At 36.9% G+C, this 24,963-nt stretch overlaps 1 protein-coding gene across 7 annotated transcripts in view; it reads left to right on the forward strand.

The window, feature by feature from the left end:
* LOC120316623 (POU domain, class 2, transcription factor 1) overlaps positions 1-22,625 on the forward strand; it is a 136,889-nt gene extending 114,264 nt beyond the window's left edge. For 3 of the 7 annotated variants that reach the window (XM_039362404.1, XM_039362406.1, XM_039362409.1), the window contains 13 exons: positions 3,587-3,640; positions 5,162-5,281; positions 6,978-7,157; positions 8,925-9,051; positions 11,027-11,121; positions 13,780-13,956; positions 14,518-14,659; positions 15,321-15,466; positions 16,336-16,515; positions 16,942-17,047; positions 19,958-20,306; positions 20,725-20,813; positions 21,938-22,625. In XM_039362404.1, coding sequence (XP_039218338.1) covers positions 3,587-3,640; positions 5,162-5,281; positions 6,978-7,157; positions 8,925-9,051; positions 11,027-11,121; positions 13,780-13,956; positions 14,518-14,659; positions 15,321-15,466; positions 16,336-16,515; positions 16,942-17,047; positions 19,958-20,306; positions 20,725-20,813; positions 21,938-22,248 — 2,076 coding nt within the window. In that variant the 3' untranslated portion in view covers positions 22,249-22,625. The remainder of the gene's footprint in view (positions 1-3,586; positions 3,641-5,161; positions 5,282-6,977; positions 7,158-8,924; positions 9,052-11,026; positions 11,122-13,779; positions 13,957-14,517; positions 14,660-15,320; positions 15,467-16,335; positions 16,516-16,941; positions 17,048-19,957; positions 20,307-20,724; positions 20,814-21,937) is intronic. The other 4 variants (XM_039362407.1, XM_039362408.1, XM_039362405.1 and 1 more) reach the window with 4 other exon arrangements.
* Positions 22,626-24,963: the final 2,338 nt, after the last annotated feature.

A 24,963-nucleotide genomic window follows, 5' to 3' on the forward strand; every position in this document is an offset into this window, starting at 1 on the left:
GGATGTTTGAAACAAGGCAGTATTACACAAAATGATCAGTGATAAGGTATATGCATGTAGGTGATCAAGGAACATTCATGAAAATTTACATAATGCTACACATGCATCAGTTTTAACCAATGCACATATTGGAACAATTCAATTATTTTGTCGGTACTACCTCTAGTGAACACTTTCCATTCATCCATTGTCCACTGTCCCTGTGATGACCCAGGGCACAGCAAAGAGACAATGCAGTCAGCTGGCAATTCAAACAGTTCTTTTATTGCTCCAAATTTTCCCCAAATGCTCCCACTTTTGCTGGCAAGCCTCCAACAACAGCACACACACACCCCTTCAGCCGACTCTGGCTGAAAGAAGGTTCAGATACAGTCTGATTAGCATAAGAAATTACTCAAGGCCATAGAGATAACAAGGAAGAAAACATAAACCTAACAAGTCTGTTTGAATCCTAACTTGCCTGAGCAGTTTTCAAAAGAGAGAATCCGAAATACAGTCCGAGGTCTGTTAACATTCAAGTAATGTGGTCAGTCAGTGCAATAGTTTGAGTTTCCAAACAGAAGTCATAGAACAAGAGTTCAGCAACAATACACAACACTCCAAGAATCAGCATTTGTTCCCAACAAATGCCCCTCCCCACAGCGTCTCCTTAAATCTCAATCTCCAGGTGTTCCTTGTGGAGAAGGGCGGGACTCTCTCCTCCCGAGTAATTGAGCCTGCCTGCATTGTTCCCTCCTCCTCTCCACTCTCAGTGCTCTAGGATCAAGTGGGGGTGGCCTTTGCTCATCGCCTGAACTCTGCCTCTCCTGTTCCTCCTGTTCCAATCCTGAAGGGCTCTCGCCTGCCTCGGCCTGCTCTTCCCACAGTCCTCTGAAGCCACATACACCTCTCCCTCGGCCTCCATAAGGTCCTGTTCCAGTTCATTTTCCTCCGCAGATTCAGGCTCAGACGGAGGCATGACAGTCCCTAAGCTTTGTGTTTTTTTTTTTTTTTTTTTTTTAAAGTACATTTTAAGATCATTTAGAATAGAGGTCCCCAACCTGTGGGCTGCGGCCCACTACCAGGCTGTAACCTCTTGGCCAGCGGGCTGCGTGAGTGGTTGGCCAGTGTATGTGCCTGTGCCCATAAAGCTGCCTGTTCCTTCCTTTCCCACCGGGCCGCCAATCCAAAAAAGTTGGCGACACCTGATTTAGAATATATATAAATTTGTCACTAGGCAGTAGGTATAAAAGGCTTTTGCCATCTGTATACTACTAAACTCTTGTGTCTGATTGTTTGTAACCTTCAGTTGGTGAAATGGTGCATCATAGGAGCACCATTTTGGAATTAACATACTGGTACATCAGATGGACTAACTTACAGAATGCATGTAAAACCTGTGAGATTAAAATGTGGGAAATTTGTGGCAGCTTTAGTGGCTGCACCATCACAGTTAGCTGCAGTTACCTGATAGTGCCAGAACATTTACTGCCAGTTTCCTACAAGGAATCTCAATGGGAAAGCCAGCAAGAAGTCAGAAATTGCTCCCATTCTCACTGCTTTTTGCTCACCCATAGTTATTCTGCCTTTTTGTTTAGGTAAGGAAATATTTGAATATTTGAAATGATAACCCAATGGGTCACAATTGTCTAGTTAACTATAAAATGTTCAGTAATAATGTATTGTTTTTAAGTTCATGTGGTTTGCAAGATTAGTCGGCAAAATGACTTTGCATTCTTGCAAATGTGTGTGCTTTATGGTTCAAATTGATATCCGGTTCATACTTTTATAATAAAAAATATATGCTATAAAACATAATTCAGGGCTGCCTTGGAGTTTACTTTTAGTGAGAGGAAGAATACTGAGTATCTGTATCTATATTGTAGCTCCTCTACAATATAGGATGAATTTATTTAAAAATAAAATTTAGGCCAAATAGATATCTTTACTGCAGAATATAGCATCATTTACAATTAACTAATGAGATTTCTTTTTAAAAAATGCAGTATGTTGAACTTAGTTTTCATTAAAATAGTCTTAAGTGTTTTTTGCAAATGATGTGTAAGATAAATGTATTCATAATTTGATACTACAAAAAGAATTGAAACAGCAAAAATTGCAAGTTTTTACCTTCACCATATATTTAAAACAGCTATGTTGCAATGCTGGTTTGCAAATCTCTCTAATGAATACTGTTCTTTCTCATAATACTACCAGACAGACAGATTAAACTGGATGTTGGCACTGCTTTTTTATAGGATAATTACTTGCTTGGTGGCAGATGGCATGCTTATATTTTTGTGGAATCCAATCCAGAAATGTAGGAAAAGTTTGAAAACAATATTTGCTTATATACTAGCTACTAGTTTATGTCTCCTATTTACATATATCATATGCTACCTGAATAATATATCTGAGTTCCCAGAGCCATGTTGTAGTTCAACAGAGTGTATAATGCATCTCTTTTGGATTTTTTTAAAAATAAAAAGTGCTATAACCTTACATTTTAAGATATCCTTTCTAATGTTATACAATAATGTGATATTACTCAATTTCTGATTTCTGATTTGTCTGAAATGGTGTAGGGTTTCCTGCCCGAGCAGGGGGTTGGACTAGATGACCTCCAAGGTCCCTTCCAACTTTACTACCACTACTATTTGTTGCTTGATCTTGGGATGTGTATTGCTTACAGTATTTAATTTCTATCCCAGTTCAGTTATTCACGCCTTAAAGAGTGATTCAAAGCTGTCTTATCAGCTTTTGCTGATTCTGAATCTTTGATGTCAAACACTTCAAAAATAATGCCTCAGACTAAATATAATAGAAAAATTTATAACTTTCTTTGTCAAAATTGGGCAAATTTTAAAAATATAATAGCCCCTTGCAAGCAGAAGCTTTTTTTGTATTTTTGTGATAACCACAACTAAACTTTTTTTTAAAGGAAGCAAGTAATACATTACTTGTTATTCCCCTTCTGAGAGAAACACATCCTTGGGAAAATTCATATCCTTTATAATTTGGAAGTTTGTGTTCTTATGAAAATGATACACAACACAGAGAAAACCTCTGCTTTAAAAAAAATGTTTAGCTTCTGTAGAAGGATGCCCTGGTCTCTTTGAGAAGAACATTGTAAAACTTTTCATTGGAGTGATTTTTAACCTGTAAAGAATGCATTACCACCCACAAATCTGGGTTCACATAGCATACTAAAATCTGAAGAAATTTACATTTAGTGAGATGCATATTATCTATGATTCTGTGTGCCACCAAATTTCTAATGAACTTTCAATGAAATTCTAATTTTTCTGCTTCATAAAAATGCTGATTTGATTTAGTCAGTTCCTGAATCTTTCCAGATCAGTTCAATTCTGCAATGGGATTCAGTCTCCTACCAAATTTCACTCATCATGATTTCATATCAGTATAGTTTTCTTGCAATATTGCCATTGCATTCTGCTAACTAGAATATTTTTTATTAACCCATCTACCTATAACCTTGGGGTTTAAGTAGTATTTAAGACATAATGCTTATTATATGTTTTTCAAGCTGGGAAAATTTTGCAACCATTCTACTGATTCTATTCATAAAAATGAATTATTTTTATAGGTTCAGCTTCCTGGATCAAGTTTACAAGCTACTGCCCAATCCTTAAATGTACAGGTAAGAATTACTATAAATTTCTCATCCGTCTGAATCCATTTAGTTGTGACACAATAGTGTGACACAATAATCATTAACTTAGGTATTCAACAGCAATTAATGCTGTTAAAACTATTAAAAAGAGCTCCTTTTATATTACGGAAGCAGGTATTATCATCATCATCATTTTATCCTACTTTTTTAATATATCATTTTGGAAAGTTATACAATATTGGAGAAAATACATTTATTTTCAATAGTTGAATCTAAAACTTGTTCATTTCTATCAAACATATATAGCTGACTAAATACGCTTCATGCTATACCACATTGTGATCCTCTGATTCTTATTAAAACATTCAAGCAATATATTAAAAAACAAAAGGAATACAACAAACAGTATTTTGAAGTGGCTTCATTATCAGAATGCTAAAGACTGAAGACTATTCTTGAAGCCTTCTAGAACACACATCTAGTTACAAATGATGCTTCTGAAAGAAATAGGAAAAGTGACCTTCTTCTGTAAAAAAGAGGCTGAACATTGACTTGGTTGCCATGGTAAATTTTCAATCCCAGAGAGAGATGTTGGCAAACACACTATATCTCCAGTGCAGAATGTTTACAGTCCTGTGCTGTAATTATCTCTCAATGACTGGCAGAATTAATCAGAGCCTCTATGTTAATTAGCCTGCTCTGTGGTCCCCAAAACAGGTGGTGGAAAATATGCAAATCTATGCAGAATTTTAATGTTCTCCATAAGCAATTTTAATTAGCATAAACCCCTCTTTGGGCTTTTCCCCCTATCTTTCTTTTGCTTTCTTGCTTGCATTTCCTACCTTGTGGCTATATTAATTTGTTTTTCTGTAAAATAGTTTAAATATGTAAACTGAGCTTGCTGTTATAAATACCAGAACTTCACTGATTAGAAATAATATTGGTATTCTGAGTGTTGGTTTTCTTTCCCTTGGTACTTTTTGTATACAAACATTTTAGTATCTTGTTTAAATTGAATGCCATATTGATAAAATGGATGCATGGAAATTGTGATCCTCTGATCCAAAGCTTCAGTGTATTAGTAATGGTTTTCCCAGTAATTAATAGGGTTGGGCAATGTCACATACTTGGTGAAGGTGTGCATCTAAGAATATCGGTAACATTGCATTGACTAGGAAAGTTTGGAAGCTTTAGCAGCACTAATTAATGTACTGGTTTAAACCAATACATAAATGACAGGGAGATAATAAATCAGAGGTTTTATGTATTCAACATATTCATTTCTATCCAACTATGAAAATAACCTGAAATTACTGTTCTTTTCTTTTGTTCTAAGTATTTTGTTTTTTACTGGTATGAAAGCAAATACAACCCCCATCTATTATTTGTGCTTACTTACAGAAACAAATAAGCTTTTTAAAGTTTTTTTTTAAAAAAAACACAAATTAATTCACATTCAATGAAAAGGGAAAACACTATAATAGAATATGTTTTTGTCCATACTAATAACTGCTGTGTTCTACAAAGTTTGTATTTTTCTTTCTCTAGTCTAAATCTAATGAAGAATCTGGGGACACTCAGCAGCCAAGCCAGCCTTCACAGCAGCCTTCAGTTCAGGCGGCCATACCGCAAACGCAGCTTATGTTGGCTGGAGGGCAGATAACTGGGGTAAGATCAGCTATAGAGAATGAGCAACCTTCTCAAGTTGTGGTATTAGCCAAACAACCCAAAAAGGAAAATGAAGTAATCCCAGTGAATCTGAATTTATCAATATTATGCATTCCTGTAAACCTCTGACAAGGCCATAACACTGAGATTGTTATATAATTACTCTGTGTAAAGAGAGAAAGTACAAAACTTCTCTTTGCTGTTTCTTCTAAATATTGCAATTTCATATGATATTCTAGAGTGTAATGGAGTAGTCTTTTGATCTCTGAGCCCAATATATTGTATTAATGTTTTAAGTTTACACTTTTAGTTTTATACGTGGTGGCAAAAGTTGTCCTTGCTAGCTTCAACAATAAATTCATTTGAAATCTCCTAAGCAACAGCAGCTCTATTGCAAAATATTAGTGATTGTAGATACAAAGCAGCCTAAAACATTAGTGCATTTTTACATATTTGTTTCTAGTCTTATGAAACATAAGCTATTTGTGATAAAATCAGTAGCATGATAGAAACGGCAAAGTAACTTATTATATGATTGAAATAAGACATGTATTGGTGTCTCTGAAGTCACAATGAACTCACTCTCATATTCAGGAACATTGAATCAGGTATTTTAATATTCATTCTAAAGAGTAACTTTGATTACATGTTTTGGTTTGTTGACCTTCTATTTTTCATATAGAAAAATGAACCCTTAGATTAACATTTTAAAAGTTGGCATGAGATGAAAAGCTCTTTATATAGTGCTTTTCAGTTGAGCTCTTTGTATATTTTTCAATTGAGCAAATGTATGCCATAACAATAGCTAAATAACATAAAAATCACAATTTTACTGTAATCTGAGTATCATTCTTTAAGGCTTATGATAAGAGTATGTGTGAATATTTGCATGGACCTGTTCAGCATCCTTCAGGCTTTTTCAAATGCTGTCTGGGGTCATATTGCTGAAATGTTCTTGCCTGTAATATAGGGAGTGGATCCAGGTTTTTGAACCTAGCAGCTCTCTCATTACAGAAACTGGGAAGAATATTAATGTGTCAGAGGGAGTTTGATGCCACCTGTTTCATAGAGATAATGCATGTTTGTAAACTGGCAGAGATGTCAACTTACCAGCTCAATGTTATCAAAACAAAAAGACAGACGGAAGAGGGGGTGCCTTGGAAAGGAACAAATGGTGCACATGCTCCTCATCTATATCTTAAGGCATAATGGGAATGATGGAACATGGCAGGGATTCATACTAATATGAAGCAGCTGGAGTATTGTCAGTTGTTTGGTAACCACAGCCAGCATTGCTATTTTTCATTCATCTGGCTAATCGCTTGTGCTTCTGGTGGATGTAAATTTCCTTTCAAAGCCTGTCAATGATGGCTTGTTCTTTTTGCTTGCTATTTCCTGTCAGTGCTGTTTCTCTGCATTGCTTGCTTGCTAATTACCTTTTTCACACTGATCTTGAAGAAAAGTCATAGAGAATCTTGCTTCCCTGATCCCAGTGGTACGAATGGTCACAAACACATGCCAGCCCCATTTGGGTGATGTAAAATTAACTGGATAGCTTGATTTTTTTTTAACTGAATCAAAAAATGCTTAATATAAAATAGCCTATCTAATAAAAACTTCTCAGGAATTAACAGTAATATTTAAGAAGTGGTTGTTCCTTTCCTTTATTAATTACTATCCTAAAACTTGTTTCTAGCTTACGTTAACACCAGCCCAGCAGCAATTATTGTTACAACAGGCACAGGCACAGTTGCTGGCAGCTGCAGTGCAGCATTCAGCCAGTCAGCAGCACAATGCTGCAGGGGCCACCATCTCAGCTTCTGCTGCAACACCCATGACACAGATTCCTCTATCTCAGCCGATACAAATTGCACAGGTGAGGTTCAAACTGTTAATGGCTTTAGTTGGTCAAATATGTCTTCTTTTGTTTGTCCACAGAATAGCTGAAGTTTAGATCCATTATATATCATGTAATGAGAATGTCTTGGGAACACAGTAACTGCTTCCTGTTGCAGAAAGTGTGTAACTTTTTTAATGCATCACTATTTGATCGTAAGGAAGGAAGGAAATGAAAAAGTAGAAAGTGAGAGTAAGAAGCTTAGCTGATAAAGCTGAACTGTGGAATCAGCAAAGCAAAACTTCATGTCCAGATCTTCATATAAACTCTAGATCAGGTCCTCAACCCCTGGGCCATGGCCAATTCGGAACCAGGCCACACAAGCAACAGGTGAGTACACACACATGCATAGCTCCAGTTGTGTGCATGCACCTGCTGCTTGCACAGAACCATCCCCTCTTCCCCCTGCCTGGCTATCAAGCCAGAAAGGTTGGGGACCGCTGCTCTAGAATCTTTCACACTGTAGACTTTAGGAAATGGTTTTGTCATTTTCTTTATCATTAACAACATGGCTTTTCTTATTTGAATTTATTTTATAACATATTACCAAATAACTATTTCTTTTAATAGATTTAGTCAGTGGAATCAATGATTTGGAAGATCATTCGAATAGCACATAGACCATTAAGTCAAAATCTTAATGCTATGTACAGGAATCAAATTCATTAGTGACAAATGGTAAATCAGCCTCAGCCTGTACCTGAACATATCTAGTAAAGGAAAGACCATTAATACTATTAGAGAATTGCTCTTATTGTTAGAAAAATTTGGCCTTGACCAATTAATTTTCATTTAATTAATCGATTTCTGTATGAATACATTAAGCAGATCTTTAAAAATTATGTAGTGTTGTTTCTTGCCTTCTGTCTAGTTCTGTTAATAATATTGTTATATAACAGTATAATATGATATACTGTATTATATATATATTTATATATAATATAAATAATTAGCACTTATTTGCATATCATAAAAGAATCCATTTTTACCATTCTGCTTGTTGACCAATTTGTTGTCTCTGAAAGAGCTACTAATGTTTCGGTGGTCATCATGACACCATCAGTATGATTCCCAGTATGTTTTTTTAATGTAGAAAAACATCATGATGATGATGGTGAATTGGTCCTGGCCATCTCCAAAATGTACATTGCTTCATTTATATTTCATCCCTTGCTCCTCATGCATAAGTGGGGAAATCCTGCACGTTTTGCTGGCTAGAAAGGAGAAAAGGTAATAAAGAAAGGCAGTATCTTTCCCCCCTCTAAAAACGCCAGCTGCTTGCACAGAAGTAGGTGCATGAAAAAAGGAGGCAGAACCCATTAGATTGTCTTGTTATTGAAGGTTGCTGCAGAAAATGTCAGTGGGGGTCTGCCTTTTTCATGAGTCAGTTGACAGATGAGAACAAAAATGGCTTTTCTCCTGCCCTTTCACAACTTCCCTATCAGCAAGGGACAGGTACAGAGAATGAAAGAAGCAGCCTGAAGCATCAGCATTTGCTAAGTATTAAGAAGTTATTTCTGTTATGAACATGGCAGCATATCTGAAAACTTGAAAAGTTTTTCAGTGGAAGGGATGATAAAATGCATTGAACTCTTTTTGTTCCGTGTATATTCTTCAAAGGTGTACATAGGTGTATCGTGTTCAGGAAACAAGATGTTTGGAGTCCTTCTTCCTTTGGCTTTATTTTAAAAAGGAGAAGGAGAAGGTGTTTAGTTTTGGATATCTCATATGTTTTCCTTCTTGAAGGATCTGCAGCATCTACAGCAGCTCCAGCAACAAAATCTCAATCTGCAACAGTTTGTCTTGGTGCATCCAACAACCAACTTGCAACCAGCACAGTTCATCATCTCACAAACACCGCAGGGGCAGCAGGGTAAGCAAAACATTTCTGAGATGATCTTTTAGAGTTTTTCATGTAGCAAATTCCTGTATTTTTTAGAAATTTTTAAAAAAATTGGTTACAGGCATGTTTCTTTTGGGAGAAAAAGAAACTGTTCTATTGGAACCATCAGATTGACTATAGTCATGTGATCAGAAGGCATCTACTCAGTGTTCCTTTATAAGAATCATTTATTCTTACAGTAGCTGTGAAAGATAAATGAATATATATTTTAAAATAGTTTTTTTCTAATTGCATATTGATTAATTAGCAACAAATTTACACTTCTTAGAATGTTCAGCTGGATCACCTGCTTGAAGCTTAAGCATATAAGAATAATCATTAATTGTCTGAGGTTGTTTCCAACAAATTCTATGGAATAGATATGCCATGAACATTCTAGAACAGCGGTTCTCAACCTGTGGGTTTGCGACCCCATTTGGGGGTCAAACAACCATTTCATGGGGTCACCAAACAACGCAGTCCGCCATTTTTTTCCCCTTTTCCTTAGCTGTGCTACTCCCTTTTATTCTATTGGCTTTTGAATAGAGTCTAATTCTATTGGCTTTCAAAAGCCAATAGGAATTGTCCAGGCTGTCTCTGCCCTGCTGAGCCCACCAAAAGTCCCATTCTGCAAACAGTGCTGCAAGTTGTCTGCAGCAAAGGCGAGCTGTCTGGAAGTTTCCACCCCTCCCTGCTGAGCAACTACTAAAAAGGTAAGTAAAAGAGGACCAGGGGTGGGAGATGGGAGGCCGGCGGGCACAGAGAGGGTTGCTGGCGCGCGTGGAGCCCGGCGGGTGCCTTACCTCCCTTGGGCTGGGCCAGCTGGTGGCCCAGCCGGTGGTCGGCCTGCTCCGTCTCTGCCGCTTGCCAGCTACGCCTCGGCCAGCGCAGGGGGCGGCACCACGCATGCACGGCTCTCCCGGGCAGGGAAAGTCCTCGACTTACAACCGGTTGGGCAGTCCTTGACTTACGACCGGTTGGGTAGTCCTCGACTTACGACCGGTTGGGGGTCGCGGCATTAAAAAAGTTGAGAACCACTGTTCTAGAAAACTCTATGAGAATAGTGTCTTTATATTTTGGATCTGTCCATTGTTTGCTTGTTTGTTTTTGCTTAAAAGAAGCACAAAAAGCTGGAATCAAAAGGGACATGCCTTAAACATGATTTGCTGAATGCTTTTGTTTAGCACAAAATAATCTTAATGCATTTATTATTTTTATAATTTCAGTACTGCCCAACACCACTGGCTCTGAGTGGTTTGCAGTATAACAAAAGCACAAAAACAAAGCAAGATTATATCCATTTGCTCCAGATAAAATCATGGAAAAACATATACCACATAGTAACCAAAGGCCTGGAATGTCTTTAAGGCCTTCAGAATGTCACCAGGGTAGGAATCATACTGATATCAGTGGGAATCTCATTCTAGAGAGCAGGCCCCATGATAAAGAAGTCACATTTCCTGGATTCTGATAGAGAGCACTGTTTAATCAAAAGAACATGGAACACATCAATTTTATCAGCACATGTGGACCAGGCAGAAACCAGGGAAGATGGGTGATCCTTCAAATAATCTGTTCCTATTCCATGCAGAGTTTTATAGGCTATAACCAACATATTAAATCACAGTTGGAACATGCTGGCAACCAGTACAGCTTGTAAAGTGAAAGTCTCACATAGACATTCTGAGGTATATGTATCATTCCCACACTGCTGCATTCTGGACCAGTTGAAGCTTCTTAATGGTATTCAAGGGTAGTCCCTACGTACAGCGCATGACAGTAATTAAGCCATGAGGTGAATAGAATATGACTGATTTTCTGAAGGAAATATTGGGGTTAATATAGATACCCTTTAACGCTAGGCTGGGCTACAAGTATGATACAAAAAATCTTTGCTTTTTAGAACCTGTACTACAGCAAACTATGCTAATTCATTTCATTTATGTAAATGCATTTCAATTTTCAGGTCTCCTGCAAGCGCAGAATCTCTTAACGCAACTACCTCAGCAAAGCCAAGCCAACCTCCTGCAGTCTCAGCCAAGCATCACTTTCACCTCTCAGGTCAGTTTATTGTTTGTTTATTTTGTTTTATTAATTCTGCTAACTGATGAGGATAGAAGAAATAGTGCATGATTTGAATTGTTGGTCTCATTCTTCAGGATTATCTGTAGAACCCAGGTGACCTTCAAAATACCTATCATGTCATCTTCTTTAGGGTGACACATTGCTGCAGTTGTTTCTTATCAACAAATTTACTGGACAAGAGGGGCATGGAATGACATTTCCAATTCAGTTTCATTTTCAGTTGCCTCCAAACAAATATTTGGTATGCTACTGGGAATATACCATAGTATTTTAGGGGTAAAGGAAATGAGAGGGGAATAATGCCGTCGTTCTCCCCTCGTTATAATTTCTCTTCCCAAAAACAGTCTTCATCTTGATTACAGTAAATGAGGGTGCTAGGTTAATAGCCTTTCCCCATTCCAGTGATCCTTATCATGGAAGAGGAAATAGAGATGTTCTGATCTTTTTCTCTTAAAGATCTTTCTTTCTATTATTTCATAGTTTAAGAAGAAGCTTTTAAAATAATATTTATTTCAATCCTGAATCTCCATCTGTTTATTTTCGGTGGATCATTTTGAATGCTAGCATTAAGAGAGTGAGAAGAAAATTTTATCTCTATTTGTTTTATCTATGCCATCAATTATTTTATATAATTCTATCATATCTTTCCATACCATTCTTAATTGCAAGATAAGGCATCTCATTGCTGTAGCCTTTCCTCATAGGAGCTGCTTCATCCCCCTTTTTTACATTAATTTCAATGTTGAACTGTACACAGTAGTCAAGGGCAATTGCTCCATAAATTTATATGGCAATATTATATTGGTACTCCTGTTCCCTTTCTGTATTCCATCCATGACATTCGTCTTTTGTGCAGCATTTTCAAGCTGTCCACTATTACACTGTTACATAATCACCTTTCCTGGTCAGTTACTACCAGCTCACATCCTATTAATATACAATGAATTTTAGATTTTTTAAATGCCAACATGTAACTCTTTACACGTGTTTACTTTGAATTGTATTCACTTGGGAAAGCCCATTCTTTACAATCTCTTTGGATTTAGTCACCTATTGCTACTAATCAGCCCTACTTCCATATAATTTATATACAAGTTGTTCTGAACTAGGTCCTTGTGAGAATTGAAAATTTATGCCTACTCTCTGCTCCCTGGTTTTAATTAATTGCTAATCCATGAGAGCACTTGATTATGCCTAGGACTCTTTGGTGAGATTCTTTGATCAAAGCTTTTCTGAAATTGTGAAATATCTGTTAAGCTATCCTGATACCCGATATCAAAAATATCTATCTTCATTTTTATTATTTTGAAATAATTAAAAGTATTAACTTCCTTCCAAATAGCCATTGTGATATCAATTTTACTTACATGGTTTTTCCAGGACACTGTTGATCATGTGATAATTGACACACATTCCTAGGAGTACATAACACCAATACCATACATTGACTAATTAGCTTCCAAGTAAAATTTAAAATGCTGGTTTTAAGACTATGATGTCCTCCGTGGTTTGGTACTCTTGACAGTTTCAGGACTAGTTATTACAACCTGATCTTTCCCAATCCACTTAGTTATTCAGAGAAAATCTCCTTGCACTCCCACACTTTCAAGAAACAAAGTGAATGAAAGTTAGGAGACGCTGCTTTTCAATAGTAAAACTGTTATTTTGGAATAATTTTTCAGTAGAGATTATACTGTCCCCCACTATGATTGCTTTCAGGATGATTGAGCTCTTTTAGAGAGTATTCTAGATATTTTATGTGTTATGCCATCTTGTGTAGTTTTATTAAATTATGCTGATCTTGTTATATGTATAAATTTTATCATTTAGTGACTGAATATAAATATAGCATGGATGTTTAATTTTTCTGAAACCCTGTGAGCTCCCAAGAATTATTATTGACTGTGGTTAGAAATGTAATAAATGCATAATATTCCTTAGCTCATTCACACTGCATAGTGCTGCAGTTCCCAAACTTTGCCATGTCACCCTAAGCCACAACAGCAAACTCACAGGAGCTAATTATAAGTACTCCTCGACTTATGATGACAATTGAACCCAAAATTTATGTTGCTAAGTGAAAAATTTGTTAAGTGAGCTTTGCCCCATTTTATGACTTTTCTTGCCACATTTATTAAGTGAATCACTGCAGTTGTTAAGTTAGTAACATGGTTGTTAAATGAATCTGGTTTCCCCATCAACTTTGCTTGTCAGCAGGTCACAAAAGGCAATCACCTGACCTCGGGACACTGCAACCGTCATAAATATGAACCACATATCAAGATCTGAATATAAATCACATGACCATGGGGATGCTGCAGTGGTCATAAGTGTGAAAAATGGTCACTTTTTTCAGTTCCATTGTAACTTTAGACGGTCACTAAATGAACTGTTGTAAGTCGAGGACTATCTGTACTTAGTGAAAATAATTGTTTGGTATTTATTTTGCCCTGGGGCACCATGAAAAATTTACTGAGAAAGCAAGGGTTCTGTATACCACAAAAGTTTGAGAACCTCTGGCATAGTGACATAAACTATTGAGTGCAAGTGCACTTGAATTGAACACAAGACAATTGTGTTGTGGTACATTATTACTGCACTTTTCATATTACTCTATTTTCCCATATTTCTTAGCAGCCAGCAACCCCAACACGCACAATAGCAGCGACCCCTATTCAGCCACTTCCACAGAGCCAGACAACACCAAAGCGAATTGATACACCCAGCTTGGAAGAGCCCAGTGATCTTGAGGAGCTTGAGCAATTTGCCAAGACTTTTAAACAAAGACGGATCAAACTTGGATTCACTCAGGTATGATCGCATTTCCATTTAGAAGGAATTTGGTCACTGGTATTCAGATCTGAGACTCTTAATCACTTTTCCCAATTAGAAGTGGTTTCTTATTTATAAATTTGCAATATTATTTAATGTTTATTCATACTGGTATATTTAAATAAATGCTTATTGGATATTTGGCACCCAATTTGATAAGGGACTTTTGAGGCATATCGGTTGGACTCCTAAAGATAATATGCTAACAAAGAACTTCTGGTTTAGATAGAGCTCACACTTAGTATTATGGAGCATTGCATCCATGGATATGGATCTATGTTATAAAAACATGGATCTATGTTATAAAAACATCTTCATAACTTCCCATAGAAAATCTCTTAGGTGGGATTAACTCATCTGTGGCAAGTTTTTAAGAGATATTGCAGTTGTAAAATGAACGTATTATACTGTATGCAATAAGTATCACAGACATTCTACAACAGTAGTTTACTGAAAGTGGAAAACCATCTCTCACATATTGAGTAGAAATCTTCTTACATCTGATATCCAGAACAAATTACAATCTTTTTGTCCATGTAGGGTGATGTTGGGCTCGCTATGGGTAAACTATATGGAAATGATTTCAGTCAAACTACTATTTCTCGCTTTGAAGCCTTGAACCTCAGCTTTAAGAACATGTGCAAGTTAAAACCACTTCTGGAAAAGTGGCTCAATGATGCAGGTAAATTGATGTCTAGATTTTCTCATAATTTCACAGCTGATTTCTGGAATTCTGAAAATGCTTCCTGTTAATTTTCCTGAGGATATAAGTACAGGAATATATCTGTAGAAGACTTAATGCATTATACAAAAAAAATGTGGAATAGGATTTACAAGTAAAACTAGTCAGATTTTTCAAAAAAAATATTGTGCAGTATTGGCTAAAGCTTAAAGCTTTTCCATGTCTGTGTCTTATTTATAGTTGTTTTCTGTTAAAAATAACTTCATAAGCATTGCATAAAATTTTATGTTCCTAAGACAAGTGTTAAAAATATTTGAGAAAAAATACTGAGTAGTGGACATCAAACTTTTATTCTAAATAAGGATATATGCAGTTTACCACAGTGTAAAACCATATGTTTAATAAATAAGATGTTAGTATATATAGTTGTGGGAAGTTGATTTCATTCATTGGAATTCTGAGTCTCCTTTCTTTTTGCAAGTGGGTGAGCTGCTTGTTTCGTTGGAATGGATTTGTACATATGAGCTTCAGGTCCCAAACAATAGAACTTTGGAATGTATGTATGTTTTTAGGCAAGCACAATGAATGAAATTTACTTTCTTTAAACTAACTTCCTGCTTACGTTACACTAATTACCATGATTAACTTGACCTTTTTGCAGAAAACCTCTCATCTGATTCAGCTCTTTCCAGCCCAAGTGCCCTGAATTCTCCAGGGCTGGGGATTGAAGGCTTGAACCGTAGGAGGAAGAAACGCACCAGCATAGAGACCAACATACGTGTGGCCTTAGAGAAGAGTTTCCTGGAGGTCGGTACTTGCACTGTACTATTCTAGTATATAAGGTATATCAATATATTTTTAAAAAAAAGTTGATGAAATGGCGTGCAAATGTTCATATATGCACACTGTTTTAGGACTTTTGTGGAAAATAGATCACACACAAACAAGTGCATCTTTGCATTGATATGTCACTTGCATTTTTTATATTTTTATTTTAATAAATAATTGAAGATGTATTAGAGAGAAAGAGTGTAAAAGAAAAGAGCAAAAAAAAAAATAGAAAGATTTACAAGCAATATAAAATTGAATAAGGATTTTTCAAGGTAACATTAGACTATATAAAGGTAATAGTTTTATCAGTATAGTATTTCAAAATAATTATTAAAATATTATTCAATAATTAACAAGGCAGAGAGTATAATAATCATTAAACAGAATGAGCTATTTATAAAAAATATTATCTAATTGAATAATATCTATTCTTATTGCAACAATTCAGGCAAGATTTAATCATTTAAAACCTTGTGTTAAGAGAATCCCAAGTAGTACTTTTCCATAAGTAAAATTAAGATCTAAATTCAATTCCATATCAGACTTTTTAATAAATAAAAAAGTTATTTTTGACACCGAAGGATATGTTCACAACTTAGTCTGCTATTCTTTCAGAGAATGAATCGTATGTGATTTCCAGTGAGAGGCATATAAAGTATTCCAGCAGTTAAAATATGAAGGAAACTCCACATTTATTTTACTTTGTAATAAGATATAATTTGTATCTAGCGTATCTGTGGTACTTACTTCTATTATTGTAGTTTCCTTTTAATATACCGGTAGAAAGGAATATAATCCAAATTATATCATGCAACAGAAAATAGTCTAAATGGTTTATCTTTCAGAACCAAAAGCCTACCTCGGAAGAGATAACCATGATAGCTGACCAGCTGAAAATGGAAAAAGAGGTGATCCGTGTTTGGTTCTGTAATCGGCGCCAGAAGGAAAAAAGAATTAACCCACCTAGTAGTGGTGGAACCAGCAACTCGCCCATCAAAGCAATGTTCCCTTGTCCAACTTCATTGGTAAAAATTCAAAACCATTTGAATTATGTTAGATTGGGAGATAATTTGACAACTCTTGCTAAGAATAGCAAGAGGATGATATTAATATTTTTGCTTCTAAGGCTCTCAAAATCTGATACTTATGATGAGTGGACATTAATGTACACAGTTCAGTTCTTATTATTTCTGTTTTGTAGTTGATGAAGAAAGATACTTATGCCATCTTTGTGGCATGCCACTTTGAATACTTATTTAAATCTGCCTTTGTAGTATGCTAATATATTTAATTTTGTTCTTCCACACCTAGAAAGATTAATTATTTTCTAAAGATAACAAAGGGCAGCTTCTTGTGAAAATCTAAAGCTATATAGAAGTTTTCATTTGACTCCTTTATTCATTGGTGACATCCTTTTTTTAGGATTTCAGCTATTTTCTTTTGATCTATAGGTGGCAACTACACCAAGCCTTGTGACAAGCAGTGCAGCTACCACTTTGACTGTCAATCCTGGGCTCCCTTTAACCAGCGCAACTGTAACTAGTTTGGCAGTCACAGGTAAGAGGTCATTTGGACTGCAACTCCATATAAATGCTTTCTCTTTTAAAGATAAAATTATCATCATCATGTCTACAGAGGTAATCCTGAGTGGTCACTTAACGCTCGTTCAAAGTTATGTGATCAGCGCCCCCTAGTGCTTACGAGCAAACCCCAAAATTATGACTATTGCAGCACCATGGTAGTCGTTCGCCCTTATGAGCAACCGCAGAGTTTTTGCAGTATTCACCCTATTCACTTTCACACTCCTCACAAGTGCTTCCCCCTCTCTTCCTGCTGCACCAGAGTCACTTACCTTGCAAAATATGTCTCCTCTGCCACAAATGCTTTTTGTGCTGATAATGGAAGCTTCTGGGTGCCATAATATCGTGCGAGTTCAAACACCCACTCTTTGCAAAAGAGATCATGGCCCCCGGAAGCTTCCATTCTCTGGGAGGGGGGAGAAGAGTTTGCTTCATTTGCACACTTATAGGGCAAAGCATGAAATCAGAGTCGGCCGGGCACAAGAACCAATACCGTCCATGGCACAGCTGAGCGGCTCGCAGCAACCACCTGAGCGGCCATGATCCCCCTTCCCAGCCAGCCAGCCACCCCACCCGACCTAGTCCTTGCCTGGCCGGCCGGCTGGCACAAATCCTCACAGCTCTTCTCTTCCTCCTTGTCCTCCTCACTCAAGCGGCCGCAGGAGCTTGGGTTTCTCAGCTCTATCTGAGTGGAGGAAAGTGGAGGCACAGCAGCAAGATTGCTCTCAAACAATAATACCTGGGTGCACTGCTTGCTTGTGTGTGCCAGCCTTATTGAGAGCAATCCTGTGCTGCACCTCTGCTTCCCTCCACTCAGATGGAGCCAAGAAACCCAAGCTGCTGCTGCTGCTAATAAACTTCTTATCCAAAGAGAGACGGTGAGGAAACTGGATTCTCCCTCTGTGAGCAAATGTGGCGGTTCAAAACAAAGCAAATCGCTTCATTTTCAAACGTCAGCTAGGTGCACATCAGCTTCTTATCCAAAGGGAGACCTTGGGGAAACTGGATTCTCCCTCTGAGCAAATGGGGCAGTTCAGAAGGAAGCAATTTCACTGCGTTTTCAAGTTTTTTTCGCACACAGATGGCGCTCCCCAAGATCTCCGTTCGGATAAAAGGTGTTTGAGCACCTATGCAGCCTTGGAAATGCAGTGATTTGCTGCATTTTCAAGCTTTGTATTCACACTCAATGGAGCTCCTCATCTCTCAAATATCTCCATTCAGATAAAAGGTGTTTGAGCAGCAGTGGCTTGAGTTTCTTTTCTTTCTTTTCTTTCTTCCAAGTGAAAGGAAGCAAAGGTGCACAGCGGGATTTCTCTCAATGAGGCCGGCGCACATGAGTGAGCAGCGCACCACGTTTTCTTGAGAGCAATCCTGCTCTGCCTCCAGTGCTGCTCAAACACTTTTTATCCAAACCAAGGCCTTAGAGAGATTGAGATCTGACTGACTTGCAGAGGGATCAGGAGTACTGAAATGTTGTCTCCTGTTTTGGAGGAAGCACTAAGATTATAGTATTGAGAGGTTGACGAGGAACTTGACACATCAGGAAAGTGTATGTGAATCCTGATAAAAAAGTAGCCAGTATTCAGTTCTTCAGTTGAATTAGTTGAATTATATATACCAAATGCCACATATTGCTATTTTAAAACATTGTTGATCCATGAACGGCCAGGCATAATTGGAAATAATATTTTGGATTTCTCAAAAGAAATAGACTAATTTTGAAATTGAGATAATCCATTTCAATTGGATCCTTCGGTTATATTATGATTTCTTAATGTATTTTGTTTGTTCTGGATAATCGGTTAGGAGCAAGGCTATGCTTATTCATACCAAAGAAAAGAACAGTGAGAAAAAATGTTCATTATAGTAGTTTATAAGTCAAATCAAACAATTTGAACTGAATATTTGAAATAGAACACTAAATGTTCTATTTTGACTTGACTTATAAACTAAACATAACAGTCATAAAAGCAACGGAAACAATTTTATTTATTTTTTTAAAACACATTCTGCTTTCTTAGTTAAAAAGTGAAAGATGGCATGCAAATTGAAGTAGGAACAGTAATTCAGTTGGAATACCTGATGCTGTTTATTTCTAGACACATTTTACAAACAGCTTTATAGAGGGGATGTTATAGTAATGAAACTTGATAGAATATGAGTAACTGTAGTATAGCTCAAACTGTCCCAACAAAAAATAGTTTATAAACCAACCAAAACTAATAATTCTACTTGGGTCATATCTGAACTCTAAATCTTTAAATGCATCAAGTTATAAGCATGATATTTTAGCACAGTATAGCTCAGGCTACACATTTATTCTATTATGAAAAGATCATCTATCCTTGTTAATTTGAATATTTGGTCCAGTCTTTTTGATGAGGAAGGTTTATTGTTAATCATCAAGTTATGACTCATTTGTGTGTATTCTGAAGCCTTTTTCTATCTGGATGTTTGAACTACAGTCCTCGCTTAATGACTACAATCAAACCAGCCACTTCATAATTAAGTGATGTAGTCACTCAGACATCACATGATGATGACCGACTTACAGTTTCACTTTCACTGCAGTTGTTAAGCAAGACATCACATGACTGTGACTTGTGATTTTACTGCTGACTTTTCCATTGACTAATTATTAGAAGCCAGCTAACAACAACAAACCACAGGATGTTATAGTGGTTGTAAATGTGAGAACTGGTTCTGAAGTTAGTTTTTTAGCATTGTCATAATGTTGACAATGGCAGTCATTAAGCAAAGATACTTGTTTCTGCCCTGAGTTAACCACTGTTCATACTCAAATTCTTGCTCTTTTGTTCCGTTAGAGTAACATTGGCTCCATTTAGCAATGTCTCATCCAGGTACTTCAAATATTGTATCATTTTAGGCACCACAGAAACCATACCCAACAATACAGCAACTGTAATTTCTACGGCACCTCCAGCTGCCTCGGCAGTAACATCACCCTCCCTAAGTCCTTCTCCTTCTGCCTCTGCTTCCACATCTGAGGCATCCAGTGCCAGTGAGACAACCACAACCCAGACAACCTCCACCCCCTTGACCTCGGCACTTGGGACCAGCCAGGTGATGGTAACTGCTTCTGGTTTGCAAACTGCAGCAGCAGCAGCTGCACTACAAGGAGCTGCACAATTGCCTGCAAATGCAAGTCTGGCTGCTATGGCAGCTGCGGCAGGATTGAATCCAGGCTTGATGGCATCTTCCCAATTTGCAGCTGGGTGAGTATCTTTAAAACTTGTTTTTTAAAGTATCAAGTTAATTGAGAGAACCTAGGAGTCATCACATTTCAGTACCTTTATCTAAAATATATGGTGATTAAAAATCTACCCATCTTGTTAATTCTCTGTTAAACAAAAGTATAACAATATAACCTTTGACACTTTTCCTAGTTTGAAAATATTTAGTGGAGTTACAATCCTTGTTCATATTTCTATTACTTTCATCTTCAAATATTTACAGTGTTAACAGTGTGTTATTGTATAATCCAAATTAAACAGTTTACTTAATAGAACTGTTTCAGTTCTTATAGTTAAAATTCTAGAAAAAGATACATTTTTGCCCTTAAATTAACAACTCACCTGTTTTTTGGTTTTTTTGGGTTGTTTGGTTGTTTTGCTTTGCGTCTTGGATTTGCAGAGGTGCCTTACTTAGTCTCAATCCTGGGACGCTAGGTGGTGCTCTCAGTCCAGCTCTGATGAGCAACAGTACATTGGCAACTATTCAAGGTTAGTTACTACACTATACTTTCTATTCCTGTTAAATTTCTATACTCTTTTTTCTGTTCCTTCTTTTTGAAAGCTGTAGGTATTATATATATTTAACATGTAAAAGCCCCTAGTGGAAATAATTTAACGGGGATTTATTTCTAAAGAAACATAATGAATAAAAATGTCTATTTCAGTCTATCTTAGGATAAAAGACAACAAATAAGCCTCTGATATGCATGTTCACATATTAAATTACATAAAAAAAATCTGACATGTTAACTATCTTGTAATTTGCTTCAAATTCAGTGGTAGGATCAGTGGTAAAACCAAAATACTTATATACAAAATTTCCCCAAAATGTTGGAAATATTGGGCAAATGTTACTTTCTCTTTATTTTTCTCTATCTAAAGGTGGCAAAGGTACCTAATTGTCCTGCCTCTTATTTTCTTTACAACAGCCCTTCTGGTGGGTTGGGCTGAGAGTATATGATTAGCCCAAGGTCACCCAGCCAGCTTTCATGCCTAGAACTCACATTCTTGTGGTTAATACACTAGCACCTTAACTGCTACACCAAATTGGCTGTCCTTGTGAAATGAACAGTCACTGAGAATCCCCCTTCCATTTGAATTTGGTACATATTTAGAAGTATCTAAGACTATTTGGTTTCTGAAGCTACAGACCAAAGATTTCTGAGGCTATGAGCTCAGTGATTAAAGATGCTCAAACTCCTTATTGAATCGGCATCCAAATCTCATTATGTGGTCAATTAGAAAGAATTGGCAAGGCAAAATGCCCACACTGTGACAAGATATAAAAAAGAGTTTATTATCTGCTAGCTACTTGATTAGAATCTAAGGATTCTTTGCCTCCATTTTGGAAGTCATCCCAAGTTTTTAGAAATACAAAATTTTGTGATTTTCATGATCTTTCATAATGAATCTAACGAATGTTCACTCTTCAAATCTGCATTTCCTGTGCGGTAAAAATTGTAAATTTCCTTAAGTGGAAAATGAATTTGCAATTTCCAATCGTTAAAGAGACCTAAAAAGGAAGCTCTTTCTTTTTTTTTTCCTTTTGTTTGCCTATGGTATTTTGGGGAGTTGGCTGTGTTAATGCTGACATTTATTATTCCTCTTTTTAGCTCTTGCATCTGGTGGCTCTCTTCCAATAACATCTCTGGATGCAACTGGGAATTTGGTATTTGCCAATGCTGGGGGTACACCCAACATCGTAACTGCCCCACTGTTCTTGAACCCTCAGAATCTTTCACTGCTCACCAGCAACCCAGTTAGTTTGGTCTCTGCAGCTGCAGCCTCCGCAGGGGCCTCTGGACCAGTTGCCAGCCTTCATGCCACCTCCACCTCAGCAGAATCTATCCAGAACTCTCTCTTCACAGTAGCTTCAGCCAGTGGGGCTGCTTCCACCACCACTACGGCCTCCAAGGCACAGTGAGTTGGGCTGAGCTGTGCTAACCCTAGCCTGTTTCATGCTGCAGTGAGCTTGGCTGTCAGCTGGGCTTCTGAACTGCAAATTGTGATTGGCTTCCTCCTGCCGTCTTACTGGGGACAAGGGAGAGAAGGACAAATATTAGAAACAGGAAAAAAAACAGCAAGAAAAAGAAGGATTTAAAACTGGGACAAACAATTGCCTAATTTTATAAGAAACACTGTCTTTTCAGGATTGCTTCATTGATTGGAGAACTTTCTAACCAAAAATGTACAAAAAAAAAAGGACTACTTATCATTTCCAGCAGTCTCAGTGACAAGTTAAGGTGGGTTATCAACTCAAACATAGGAATGGGTTTTCTTTTTTCTTTTCTTTTTGATATGAATATCTTTTTTTAATTATCTTTTATTGGTCTGTTGTACAGGCCATAATGTCATACAAGATGTTTATAATCTTATCAATTGTGTTGGGGATTCCTTTCTTAACTGGTACAGTTTAGGCAGGCCTGTATTACTTGTGTATCTCTTTATGATTATTATTTTTTTATATATAAAGAGAAGAAGAAAGTTTGGACACATTTCTCTTTGCTCCTGGAACAGTTTCAGTGAGCTCCCATGCACTCAGAGGGACGAGAGAAGAGAGGGAAGCATGTGAATCACAAATATCCTTTATAATTTTCTTGGTGGAGTGTTTTCTGAGATTCTCTCAGAAGTGTTGGCAATTAAAATAAACATACTGAGGCTCATGTGCGAAGATAGTCCACACATGTGAGGTGGGAGTTTTGTTTATACAGCAGTGTGTTCATCATTTTTGGCCAAATCTAGCCCTCATTTGCACGTCTTTGGCTCTTGTTGATCCAAGGGGGAAAGGATTTGGCTTTTCAACTTTTGTGCTGACAATTCTCTTATTTCCTAATTGCATGGAAATTGCCACTTTACGACTTTGGAAATATTTCTGTTATTTACTTTCTCAGGAGACTGCCTATATTGCTGATAACTCACATGCATCCACTAAATCTTCTTACCAGCTGTTTGGCATAGGATTTCAAAAAGCTGCATTGGCTCATCTTTAGATATTTTTTTTCTGGAGTCTCTTGCTTTTATGATTGTATTAAAATTATTTTGAGTTTAAAACACTTCTGTTCCAGAAGCAAACTGGGTCACATGAACAGGAAGTACCATTTATGCCAACACAGCCATAAAAAGCAGCCTTGTAATCTTGTTCCATTGTAAACAATTTGTAGTGTTTTTACCATTGCTTGCTGCTGTGGGAACTGGTGGTAAGGGATGATTAAAAAAACAGGCCAACTTGCTGTGGAATATGATGAGCACTAGCATGTTGCATGTATTTTGCAATGTTTCATGCTGTTTGTGTTTTTTGCTACTAGCTAAATCATTTATGGCAGTAAACATCTCTACTAAAGAGGGAAAAACTGTTCTCAAGCATCAAGTAGTATGTGCAAACAACTGCTGACAATGGATGAGAGAGAGAGAGAGATGGAGGAAAGGAGACAGAAATGATATATTGACCTGAACTCATATTTTCTCAGATAAAAAGAGGTTGGATCACTACTGCATAGCTGGCACTTTCCTATCCCTTTGATCCAAATTGGAAAATATTAGAACTGTTCAATGTTCCTTTCTATTAATATTTGGAAGAGGGGGAAGAGGGACGAGGAAGTTCTTAAGCTCACATAGCTGCAATCCATTCCTTGCCCCCCCCCACATATAATCTTGTCTCTGATCACCTAATAACAGAAAGAGAGTTCATTTCTATTGCCCTCTCCAACTGGTGACCGCAGTTTGCAGATCTGCATTAACTATCAACTGGCAGAAATCTGTCTCCTCTCCACTACTATCATGCTGCCTGCTCTCTGTTCATCTTCAACTTCCTGATTCACAAGCTATTTAAATATAAGAAACTTATTTCCTAAAACTTTAAAAAAAAACTTGTGAACTGTTAAGCAGGGAAATGAGCAAATGTCCGTCCACCGTCTTTAATGTGTGTTTATTTTTTTTAATGTTTTATTTTTTAAAAACTAAGCTTGAACCAAAGTCAATTTCTAGCAAGCTGCTGTACTAATGGACTAGTTTGTATAAGTGCAGTTCAGATGCAGAGAGGTGATAGATGCTACTGACAATTTCTTTTCATTTGTTTATTATTTTATGTAAAAATTGCTGCTTGTTTTAATCTTTTGGTGGGGAAGAGGTTGATCTTTTTGTATATCCTTAGGACAAAGTCTTAACTTGATTATTTTCTAATTTCCATGGTTTGGGGTGGGTAAATAGAATGACAATGGCAAATGCTTACTAATTTAGCTGATTCTGCATTCTCCATAGCAGTTTGGATCAGTATAAATCCTAGGATATGCTATCACCATAATTCTAGTCTCAATTATAATATTTTGTGTCAAAGATTTAATTGACTTATAGCAACAGCATAGTGCAGTTAAAGTAAGAAGACAGGAGAATATTCAAGATGCTTGCCTGTAGGCCATTATATTGACTAATTTCTACCAAAGGAAATATTGGTCCAGTAAATGTTTATTTTGTCCATTGAAAAAAGGTTTTGCTTTTTTATACACGCACAAACCCACATATAATTCTAAAAGCAAAGAAGGTGACTTTTGATTGTGTTTGCTCATCCATAGGCTTCAAGGTAAAGGTCCTATGGATTTAATGAACCAAAAAACAAAAAAATATCCATTTTATCATCATAAAC

Source organism: Crotalus tigris, unplaced genomic scaffold, assembly GCF_016545835.1.
Source record: "Crotalus tigris isolate CLP2741 ecotype Arizona unplaced genomic scaffold, ASM1654583v1 scf7180000019434.231144, whole genome shotgun sequence".
NCBI lineage: Eukaryota > Metazoa > Chordata > Lepidosauria > Squamata > Viperidae > Crotalus > Crotalus tigris.